General features: G+C 53.0%; 1 protein-coding gene across 1 annotated transcript in view; it reads left to right on the top strand.

Moving 5' to 3' along the window:
- The first annotated feature begins 8209 nt into the window (after positions 1 to 8209).
- The window catches only part of GPR143 (G protein-coupled receptor 143), a 29558-nt gene continuing 25671 nt past the window's right edge, over positions 8210 to 12096 (top strand). Inside the window, exon 1 of the mRNA XM_052663839.1 lies at positions 8210 to 8477. Coding sequence (XP_052519799.1) covers positions 8210 to 8477 — 268 coding nt within the window. The remainder of the gene's footprint in view (positions 8478 to 12096) is intronic.

Below are 12096 nucleotides of genomic sequence, written 5' to 3'. Positions count from 1 at the left end.
GGGTGTCAGCAGAAGGGACTTCCCTGGTAGTCCAGCGGCTAACACTCTGCACCCCCAGTGCAGGGGACCCAGGTTCGATCCCTGGTCGGGGAACCAAGATCCCACATGCCGCAACTAAGAGCTGGCGCAGCCCAATGAAGAATAACCCGCTCTGGGATTCTTGCCTGGGAAATCCCATGGACAGAGGAGCCTGGTGGGCTGCAGTCCATGGGGTCGCTAGAGTTGGGCACGACTGAGCGACTTCACTTTCACTTTTCACTTTCATGCATTGGAGAAGGAAATGGCAACCCACTCCAGTGTTCTTGCCGAGAGAATCCCAGGGACGAGGGAGCCTGGTGGGCTGCCGTCTATGGGGTCGCACAGAGTCGGACAGGACTGAAGCGACTTAGCAGCAGCAGCAGCATAGTGGGGCCATAACATGTCTGGAGGCACTAGCGGAGACTCTGTTCCTCCCCCCTTCCACCTTCGTATGGCTATAGGTGCTTCTTGTGATTGACCTAAAGTCCCACCTAAAGAATATACTATTGCTTCTGCATCTCAAAATCCTTATTTTAATCACATCTGCAAAGAACTTTTTCTTTTTTTTCCAAATAAGGTAACATTGATGGGTTTTCCAGGATCCGGACCTGTCATCTTTGGGGAACATTTAGTCAGCTTACTGGAGAAATGGAAACCACTCATAGCTGTCCTGGAGAATGAAGGGGACTTTGCCAGTTAGTTTGGAAGAAGTCTGGCTAAAGCCCCACAGCTGATTTCCACAGGTCCCCCTCATGAGGAGCAGGAGTCAGGCTAACGATCTGCTGACCTCAGGTGGTGCTTGCAGAAGCCTAGTCCCCAACCTTCTGCCAAGGAAAGACTACCCCCCCAGGGAAGCCGTCACATAATATGGCATGTCTCAAGTCACTCAGTCGTGTGCGACTCTTTGCAACCCCACGGGCTGTGGCCCACCGGGCTCCTCTGTCCAGGGAATTCTCCAGGCAAGAACACTGGAGTGGCTTGCCATTGCCTTCTCCAAGATCTGGGATACCTACCAGCAGGAGACCTAGATAGACATTTCTCCAAAGAAGACATACAGATGGCCAACAGGCCACATGGAAAGATGCTCAACATCACCAATAAAAGGAAATGCAAATCGAAACCACACTGGGGTATCACGTCACACCAGTCAGAATGGCTATTATTAAAAAGTCTGTAGATAATAAATGCTGGAGAAGGGGTGGGGAAAACGGAACCTCCTACACTGTTGGTGGGAATATAAGTTGATGCAGTTACTATGGAGAACAGCATGGAGGTTCCTTTAAAAACTGAATACAGAGTTACCATATGATCCAGCAATCCCATTCCTGGGCATATATCAAAAAGATAATGGACCAAAGTTCATAGCAGCACTACTTAGAATAGCTAGGACATGGAAGCAACCTAGATGTCCATCACCGGATCAATGGATAAAGATGTGTGAAGTAGCCCCTGGCCTGGGCCACGATCACCACCCCATGAGTGACCCTCAGCTGAGGTCAGGGTTTGGAGGTCACAGCACTGGGCAAGGGGCAGGCTTGAGGCTCCTGAGAGCACAGGAGCTCTGACACCCACCTGGCACCCTTACCTTCATCCCTAGTACTACATTTGGGAATGATTTTTCAAATCTTGAATGCCTTCTGGGACCCAACCTGCCTGTAACTTGGGGGTAGTTCTGCCAATGAAATCGCAGGATGAAAACGCAACACCGGGGTCATCAAGGCAGTTCTAGTGGAAACCAAGGCAAGCGATTTCGAAGCTGCAAAAAAAGGATTCTACACGTGAGATTTCAGCAAGATAACTTCAAATGTACTGCTTTGCCCAAAGGCAGAATGAAATTTCTGCTCCTTCGCTATGATATCACTTGGGTGATTATGCAATAAATGCCTTTCTAGCTTCATATGGACATTTTAAGGGGAAAAACAAAAACAGTACATGTTCAGTCAGTAAGTTGTGTCCCACTCTTTGCGACCTTATGGACGGTAGCCCGCCAGGCTCCTCTGTCCATGAGATTCTCCAGGCAAGAATACTGGAGTGGGTTGCCATTTTCTTCTCTAAGCAATCTTACCGACCCAGGGATTGAAACTGCTTCTCCTGCAGACAGATTCTTTACCACTGGGCCACCTGGGAAGCCAAAAAATCCAATAGAGATACTTGTAGGAGATTCTTAGATGGAACTTCCCTGGTAGTCCAGTGGTTTAGACTCCATGCTGCCAACGCAGGGAGCACAGCTTTGATCACTGTTCAGGGGAACTCAAGGGCATGGCAACCCACTCCAGTATTCCTGCCTGGAGAATCCCATGGACAGAGGAGCCTGGCGGGCTACGGTCCATGGGGTCATGAAGAATCGCGACTTAGCACAGACACACAAAGTTTATCCTGTTTCCTCCTTCTCACTCCCAGTACAGTCACAGCCACACACGCACTCACACACACAGACAGCAAAAGAGACAGGTCATCTGTGTATCCTTAAAGCTGATAATTCAAGGGCTTCATAGGAAGCAGGACGCTGAAAAGGAAGCCTCTGCTTCTTTGGTGTTCCAGGGCTACTGCTTTGGATGCTGGAAATTCCTTCACTGGCCGCTGGCCAAAACATTTCTTTCAACTAAGTCTATGTGACCCCTTCAAGGAACGTAGAAGTATTTGACTAGAGGTAGAAATAACAGGGAGTGACGGAGGACCGCTGTCTGAAAGATGGTGGAATTTTTACTGCAACAGAGAGACTTCTTTTGGGCACACATAGCATGTTTCTAAAAGTTGGATAGGCTGTCATTCCTTACTACTACTACTAAGTCGCCTGAGTCGTGTCCGACTCTGTGCGACCCTATAGACGGCAGCCCACCAGGCTCCCCTGTCCCTGGAATTCTCCAGGCAAGAACACTGGAGTGGGTTGCCATTTCCTTCTCCAATGCATGAAAGTGAAATGTGAAACTGAAGTCGCTCAGTCATGTCCGACCCTCAGCGACCCCATGGACTGCAGGCTTCCAGGCTCCTCCGTCCATGGGATTTTCCAGGCAAGAGTACTGGAGTGGGGTGCCATTGCCTTCTCCGTGTCATTCCTTACCTCTGCACAATTAGATTTGTAGAAAGCCTGCAGGAACTATTGTGTGATTGGCTTTTAAAACAATACAGTTGCTTACATTTCAGAATAATTTTAGATTGGGACTCACCTGGTGGTCCAGTGGTTCAGACTCTGTGCGTCCACTGCAGGGGGCCTGGAATCCCTGGCAGAGAATGTAAGATCTCCAGGAAACTAAGATCCCACATGCCCTGTGGCGTGTGGCTGTCTCTTTTTCTAAATAAAGCTTTATTGGTACCATGCCTCATCCATTCACTTACCTTCTGCCAGTGGCTACTCTGGGGCTCCCAGGGCAGTGGTGGGTAACTGCCATAGAGACCGTGCAGCTCGCAAAGGCTAAAATATTTACTTTCTGGCCTCTTCAGAACAGGACTTCCCTGGTGGCTCAGCTGGTAAAGAATCTGCCTGCAATGCAGGAGACATGGGTTCAATCCCCGAGTTAGGAAGATCCCCTAGAGAAGGGAAAGGCTACCCACTCCAGTATTCTTGGGCTTTCCTGGTGGCTCAGCTGGTAAAGAATCCACCCACAAAGCGGGAGACCTGGGTTTGATCCCTGGGTTGGGAAGATACCCTGGAGAAGGGAAAGGCTACCCACTCCAGTATTCTGGCCTGGAGAATTCCATGGACTGTATAGTCCACAGGGTTGCAAAGAGTCGGACACGACTGAGCGACTTTCACTTTTATTTTTCTCTTCAGAATAAAGTTTTCTGACCCCTTAATAGATTCAAGTGTCGCTAGTTTGAGAGACGGGGGTTACGTACATGGTTCACTGTGGATGTTCAACCAAGGGCATCGCAATGAGACCCAGAGACCGGAAGGGAAGAGCCACCGCGTTCAAACCATGGGCTCCCTCAGAGGGCGGACTGACCCACACTTTCTCTGTGAGTGCCTTTCAGTCCCTCTGAGATGGAGATGTTGGTCTGGTCTGTGTATCAGACACACGTTTCCACCGTGTGTGCGAGCAGCTGCACATAAATCTGTGTTATCTGCAAACACGAGTTCTTGCCACAAGCCAAGCCCTTGAGGTCATCTGGATTTCCTATCACCTGCTCATGGCTGCTTCCGTAAGCAGTGTAGCAGTCATTTCGGAATTAGCGACAGTCTGTGGTTAGTATTCTTGCCTGGAGAATCCTGTGGATGGAGGACCCTGGTGGGCTGCCGTCTATGGGGTCGCACAGAGTCGGACAAGACTGAAGCAACTTAACATTAGCATACTGTGCCACAGAAAAAAAATAACATTTAAATGTAGGTTGAAACATGTAATGTACATATATGTGTCAATGGACACATGAGTTTGAGTAAACTCCGGCAGTTGGTGATGGACAGGGAGGCCTGGCGTGCTGCAGTCCATGGGGGTAGCAAAGAGTTGGACACAACTGAGCGACTGAACTGAACTGATATGTGTCCATCCTATAGACCTCCCTGTGGGGCCCTATACCAAGGTCACAGGATAAAAATCTCTGGAACTGATCAAGTCCTATAGCAACTGTTGCCCTGAGCCTCCAGATCTAAACTGGCCAGTTTCCTGACCCCATATGAGCTAAAATACCCACTCTTATCCACCCGATAGCATCCTAGGGGTTTCTCAGCTGGCACTTGAGGTAAACACACTGCTTGCCAGTGCATGAGACATAAGAGACTCGGGTTCGATCCCTGGTTTGGGAAGATCCCCTGGAGGAGGGCACGGCAACCCACTCCAGTCTTCTTGCCTGGAGAATCCCAGGGACAGAGGAGCCTGGCGAGCTACAGCCCATAGGATCACAGAAAGAGTCGGACATGAGTGAAGCAACTTAACACACATAGCATCCTAACCAATCACCTAATGCCACCCTTCTGGTAGGAATTTTCTGTCTTGAGGCTATAAAAATGGGCTGCTAGCCCATCAAAGGGGCTGGCTCTCCCTTGACCGGCCCCCTGTTCTAAAGGCGTCTCCCTCTCTGATAAACTCCTCTCCTCTCATTCTGCCTCACCTCTGGAAACTTTTCCAACCGGTGCACGGGCCACAACACTCGCCCCAAAACACACTTCCTTCAAAGTGCGGTGACATTCAGATGCCATCACATCTGAGACCACCTGCGACCTGCCTCCAGCCTCTCAAAAGCGGACTTCTTGCTGCTTTGAGATGCTGAGTCGCACAGAGTGCTTTGGTCAGTCTGACCCCTTTGCGGACACTCACACTGACGGGGTGTTGAACCTCCTATTCCCCACTGGAGCTTAAGGGAGTGACCTGCCTGGATTGAAGTCTCAGCTCTACGACCTTTGTGAGCTTGGACACGTCACATGTCTTCTGCTGCCTTGGACAGAAACTAGAGATAGAAAGGTGAGCCACCAGGATGGGGGGGTGCCAGTTAAGCCAGACTTGAAGTTGTCCAGTGCAGCCAACACTGCACTGGGAGGCAGTCAGATAAGGATACTCGCGTTAGCTTGGGTTCCTTCTTTGCCTCTGGACACAAACCCCACCCTGTCCTTTCCAGCCTGGGCTCGTCTCCCTGCAGGCTGAGAGATGGACCTCAAGACTTATGGCTGCAGCACTGAATGTTCTGCAGGCTGCTGTCTTAGGCACTATTTCTCAAGCCATCCATTCGTGCTGTTTCTTCAGAGCAAAGACTGGGTTTCCTTCAGGAAGCCAAGTCAGGTGAGGTTAATCCCCCACAAAAACCACAAGTCAGACTCTCTGGCTTCTAACTCTCAGTAGCTCACTCATAGTCTGATTCTTTGTGACCCCATGTCCTGTAGCCCGCCAGCTCCTCTGTCCACGCAATTCTTCAGGCAAGAATCCTGGAATGGCTAGCTGCTGTTCCCTTCTCCAGGGGATCGTCCTGACCTCTGATGGAAACCTGGTGTCCTGCATTGCAGGCAGACTCTTTACCTTCTGAGCCACTAAGCCCAGGTTCAAAACCCATCCACTGTGTGCAATATTTACAGAGCTACTGAATTCTCCCGGGGTAGGGGGTGGGGGGCAGAAAACGAGTTGCATGCCAAGCTGTAACCCACAGCAAAACTTTTTTTTTTATCCTCGTAGAAGCTCTGTAGGCAACCTTGAGCAGTTTTGTCTGTTCTGGAGACACTGGGCAGAAACAGAGGCTGAAATGCAGTGACGCTGTTGCACGGATCCACCCTCCGAATCTTTGGCATCAGGGCAAATGGATAAACGCGGCATTTTCATCTTTTAAGGCACATCCCACACACGATCTTCCAAAAGAATGTTCTGGTTTCCAGGAACCAAGGAAATAGAAGATCAACTGTTCCAAACGGGTCCTGAGATCTCCGCTCTGAAGGAATCAGGGTCTCAGGAGTAGTCCTACGATGGTTTGTCCTGTGTTTACAAGCGAGTGTGTACTCTCCAAGGGTGGTTAAGGTTTCATCACCATCAGCGTGTGTTCTGACTTCTATCAGAGCAGCTGCCCCTGCTTCCAGATGAGCCAGCCTGGATCTTTCTGAAGTGGTAGCACTTGCAGCTCCTGTTTAGAGGCCCTGGTTCAATCCCGCAGTGACCTCCCCTCTGCCTTCTGCCCCAACAGAAGCCCAGTCCTGGGGTTTTCCAAGAGGAAGGCTGAGGAGCTGAGGCCAAACTCTGTCTTACTTAAAACTGCAAAGCTGGTGGTGGAAATGGAGATGAGCCGCTGGCGTGGGAGACGGTGGCGGAAAAGCATAGGGACGCCTTACATCTGGTTGGAAAAATTCTGAGAGGGCATGTTTACTGCTGGGAGGAGGTCAAAGACTGCTCCTGACTGCAAATGGACCTGTTAAATTTCCTGATGATAAGTATGATGGAGCTGGTGTTCTTTCTTTCTTTCTTTCTTTCTTTCTTTTTTTTTCTCAAATTTTGATTAGTGAAGAATCTGCCTGCAATGTGGGAGACCTGGGTCCGATGCCTGGGTTGGGAAGATGCCCTGGAGAAGAGAAAGGCTACCCACTCCAGTATTCTGGCCTAGATAATTCTATGGATGGTATAGTCCATGGGGTTGCAAAGAGTCAGCCATGACTGAGGGACTTTCACTTTCACTTCTAGTAAAGCCATAACTTAGATGAGGCTCTCACATTTTCAACTTGAAGAGTTTTTTTTTTAAGTCCACTCAGTATATTACCAATAGTACTAATATAATTTTGAAATTTTATGCATATAGAATTCAGCATGATTGTCAATGTTTAATGCAGTTCCTCTAAAAATTAAAGCAGTTGGGCTTCCCTGGTGGCTAACTTGGTAAAGAATCCATTTGCAATGAAGGAGACCTGGGCTCAATCCCTGCGTCCAGAAGATCCCCTGGAGGAGGGCATGGCGACCCACTCCAGTATTTTTGCCTGGAGAGTCCCATGGACAGAGGAACCTGGTGGGCTACAGTCCACGGGGTCGCAAAGACTCGAACACGAATGAGGGACTAACATACTTTAAGAAAATCTGAATAAACTTAAACTTTTTTTTTTTCCTAAAGAGAGTTACTCTTGAAAGCTAATATACAATGTCAAAAATCTAACCCTACATTATTGAGCTGAGTAAAAATGGAGCGGATCTGAAGGTGCAAAACTTTGTGTGTGTGTGTCCAGTTTGGCAAAAGAGTTTCCCCTTTCTTCAAAGGTTTATTGATTTCAAGCGAAAGTCCTAGCTCTGTGGGGTGATATCCGTTGTGGAGAGGGGCCATAGAAAAGAAGTATTTTCATGCTAATCACGGCAGGATCACTGTTTATGAACTGGCAACGGATCAAAATGAAGGATGTCAGAGACCCACATTGGTCAGACCTGGCAAGAGCGCGTGTTTTCTGGGGGAGATGGGTTAAGATGAGGCAGCACTGTTGAGGGCTCCGGGTTCTGGGTAATTAACCTCCCCCGCCCCCCGGGAAGGCCTGCTGACCGGCGAGAGAGCGGACTTCCCCGCCCCTGAGCTCTCTGCCTCCACCCCTCCTCCTCGCTACCAAGCATCACCCTCGTGAGGCCTCGTGGCGTTCCGCGCTGCCCTCACCGAGCCTGGCGCCTCTTCTGCCAGCGCGGGGCGGGGAGCGGGCGGGGGCTGCGGGGAGGCCCAGGGCACATGACGCCCCCTCCCCGCGGCCCCCGCGCCAAGCACATGACTCAGGCCGCCAGGCAGACCCGAGCCGCGCGCGTCCCCAGCACGACCCATGGCTTCTCCGCGACTGGGCACCTTCTGCTGCCCCACGCGGGACGCCGCCACGCAGCTCGCGCTGGGCTTCCAGCCGCGGGCCTTCCACGGGCTGTGCCTGGGCAGCGGCGCGCTCCGCCTGGCGCTCGGCCTCCTGCAGCTGCGGCCCGGGCGCCTGCCCGCTGGCCCCGGGATCGCCTCGGCCTCGCCAGCGACCTCGGCCCGCGGCCCCGCCTCCGTGCGCATCGTGCGCGCCGCCACCGCTTGCGACCTGCTCGGCTGCTTGGGTGAGCGCGCGACCCGCGCGGGCTTGGTGCGGGGGTGGGGAACCCGTCAGCGTGCGAGTGAGGGCGCCCGCTCCGCGAGTGCGGACCTCTTCTTGGGAGGTGAGGGCGCACGGCCGGGGACCCTTCCGTGCGTGGTTCAGGGCCCGCGCGGAGACCTCTCCGGGCGCAGCTGAGTGCGCGCAGCCTGTGGGTGAAGACGTTGGGCTCCTAAGTAGGGGCGCGTCTGTGCGTTTTTTCAGGGCGCGCCTAGGTGCGCGGTTGAGAGCCCGCGGCCCACGGGTGGTCCTCTGTGGGAGGTTGACGGGGTGCGGCCCGCCAGTGGGGACCCCTTCGTGGGAGCTGTGGGCGCACGGCCCGTCGTAGGTGGGGACCACTGAGTGCGCCGTTGAGGGCGTGCAGCTCAAAGGTGGGGACCGCTCCGTGCGCAGTTGAGCGCGCGCGGCACGCGAGTAGGGCTCCCTCAGTTTGTGGGTGAGGACGCCCGGCCCCCAAGTAGAGACACGTCTGTGCGTTTTTTCAGGGCGCGCCTACGTGCGCGGTTGAGAGCCCCGCGGGTGGGCCTCTGTGCGAGGTTGACGGGGTGCGGCCCGCCATTGGGGACTCCTTCGTGGGAGTTGAGGGCGCACGGCCCGTCGTAGGTGGGGACCACTGCCTGCGCGGTTGAGGACACGCGGCCCTACGGTGAGGACCCCTCCGTGTGAGGGTGAGGACCCCTCCGTGTGAGGGTGAGGACGCCTGGCCCGCGAGTAGGGACCCGTCTGTGCGTTTCCTAGGGCGCACGCACCGCGGGTGCGGACCCCTCCGTGCCCAGTTGAGGGCCCGCGGCCCGCGAGTGGGGATCTTTCCGTGTGTGCTTGAAGGCACGCTGTCCGCGAGTGGGGACCCCTCCGTGCGCAGTTGAGGGTGCACGGCCCGCAGGTGGGGACCCCTGTGTGCGCAGTTGAAGGCACACGGCCCGGGGTGGGAACCCCTCCATGCCCATTTGAAGGCCCATGGCCCACGAGTGGGGACCTCCCTGTGCCCAATTTAGAGTGCACGGCCCGCTAGTGGGGACGCCCTTCATGGGAGTTGAGGGCGCACAGCCTTGTGGTGAGGACTACCACTCCGTGCGTGGTTGAAGGTGCATGGCCCACGGGTGGGGCCCTTGGTGCACAGTTGAGGGCGCGCATTCTGTGGTGGGGATCCTTCCATGCCCAGTTGAGGGCCCAGGAGTGGGGACCCCTCTGGATGCAGCTGAAGGCGCACGGCCCACGGGTGGGGTCCCCTCCATGTGCGGTGAGGACGCCCAGCCCATGAGGCCCATTCCGTGTGTGCTTGAGAGCGCGCTGCTCGTGAGTGGGGACGCCTCTGTCTGCGGTTAAGGGCGCACAGCCCAGTGGCAGGGACTACTGCGTGCGCGGTTGGGGACACCTGGCCCCCGAGCAGGGAGCTGTCTGTGCGTTTTTCAGGGCACGCGCACCTCGGGTCAGGGCTCCTCTGTGTGCCGTTGAGGGCGCGGCCAGCGAATGGGGACCTCTCCTTACGCGAATGAGGGCAGACGGCCCGCGGTGGGAACCCCTCCATGCCCAGTGGAGGCCGCGGGGCCCAAGAGCGGGGACCCCCTTCTTGGGAGCTGAGAGAACACGGCCCTCGATTGGGGAACCCTTCGTGTACAGGGAAGGTTCCGGGAGTCGTGTGCATGGTTCAGGATGTACGTACCGCGGATGGGGACCACTCCTTGCAGAATTGAGCGCGCCTGATCTCTGGGACTGGGGGACCCTCAATATGCGGGTGAGGATGCCAGGCCCGTGTGTGGCGGACCCGTCTGTGAGTGGTTGAGGGCGCCCAGCAGGTGGGTGGAGTCCCCTCCGTGCAAGGATGAGGGCACCTCGTCCATGGGTGGGGACCCATCTGTGCGTAGTTGAAGGCATGGGGCCCGCAAGTGGGGAGCTCTGTGTATGAGTGGGGGTGCCCAGCAGTCGGGTGGTGTGTGTTTTAGGGCCCGTGGCCCGTGAGTGGGGACCCCTATGTGTGCAAATGAGGATGCCCGCCCCGGGGAATGGGTACTGCTTGTGCGTGTTTGAGAGTGCCTGGCCCGCGGATGGGAGGACTGATCCAGAGACGGCTACCCAGGGACACTACGGGAGAACAAGTGGATTCTGCAATACAAGATGGGTAAAAGTTGCTTCCAGGGACTTCTTTTTTTTATTTTTTTTTAACACTTTGGTGTATTTCTTACTGCTTATACTAGGGAAGCTTTAGGCAGTGTTGTGAAGGAAAACCCAGAAAATACAATGGTTCCGTGATCGTTCCACCAACGAGAGACTAAGAGTTGATATTATCAAGCCTGTGCTCGCACGCATGCAGTTGTTTCCAAACCAATTTAGCAGAATCAGGAAGAAAACTCCATATACACGATAAAATTTTCATTTCCTTTTTTATCTATGTATCTATCTAAGTTTGGGTTTTCTGTCACAGGTGTGCAAACTTGTAGTCTCTAGGCTAAATCCAGCCTGCTTTTCTATGTACGGCCCATGAGTTAAAAATGTTTTTACACGTTAAAGTGTGTTTTTAAAATCTACAGGGGCTTCCCTGGTGGCTCAGACGGTAAAGCATCTGCCTGCAAGGTGAGAGACCCAGGTTCGATCCCTGGGTCGGGAAGATCCTCTGGAGAAGGAAATGGCAACCCACTCCAGTACTCTTGCCTGGAAAATTCCATGGATAGAGGAGCCTTGTGGGCTACAGTCCATGGGGTCACAGAGAGTCGGACACAACTAAGCAACTTCCCTTTCTCCCTTTCTAAGGGGAGAGTGAAAAAGCTGACAATACTCAAAGCTTAAAAATCTACAGAACAGGGGCTTCCCTGGTGGTCCAGTGACTCAAACTCTGCGCTCCCAATGCAGGAGACCCAGATTCAATCCCTGGTCAAGGGAACAAATCTCACATGCCGCAGCTAAGACCCGGCCCAGCCAAGTAAATGAATACTTTTAAGAAAATCTACAGAACAACGGTATTTCAGACACGTAAGCATTCTGTGAAAGGTGAATGCCAGCATCCGTAAGTGGAGTCTGATGGGGATACAGCCGTGCCCTGCACTTGTGCACTGTTGGGGCAACATCTTCCGCCCACCCTGTTCCCCCACGAGGGCAGAAGTGGGTATTGCATATAGAAAGTGTGGGCCACAGACCCTAAACTATTTTCTCTCTGTTCCATTACAGAAACTTTGCTGACCCCTGCTTTCAACCCTAGCATGGCACGTTTTACAAACTCTAAGCTCAATACTGCTGACCTTTTAAACTTTTTATTTTGGACTTTATTAAATATATGCAAATGTAGAGAGACTGTATAATAAGCCCCCTGTTCTCATCACCTAGCCTCCTCTATGCTTCATCCCTGTACCCCACTCCCCATTGAATTAATTTGAAGCAGATCCAAGAATTTATATCGTTTCATCCACACAAATCTCAGATGTATCTGCAGAAGTATTCAGCATATATATATGTATATAACTATATACATAATTGTATAACATGTCTATTGTAACATACTGTTTACCACATGTGTGAGTGTGTTAGTCACTCGCTCATGTCTGACTGTTTGCAGCCCATGGACTGTAGCCCGCCAGGCTCCTCTGTCCATG

The sequence above is a fragment of the Budorcas taxicolor genome, chromosome X (genome assembly GCF_023091745.1).
Source record: "Budorcas taxicolor isolate Tak-1 chromosome X, Takin1.1, whole genome shotgun sequence".
Lineage (NCBI taxonomy): Eukaryota > Metazoa > Chordata > Mammalia > Artiodactyla > Bovidae > Budorcas > Budorcas taxicolor.
The sequence above is the reverse complement of the archived record's forward strand: the minus strand, read 5'-3'. Positions and strand labels throughout refer to the sequence as shown.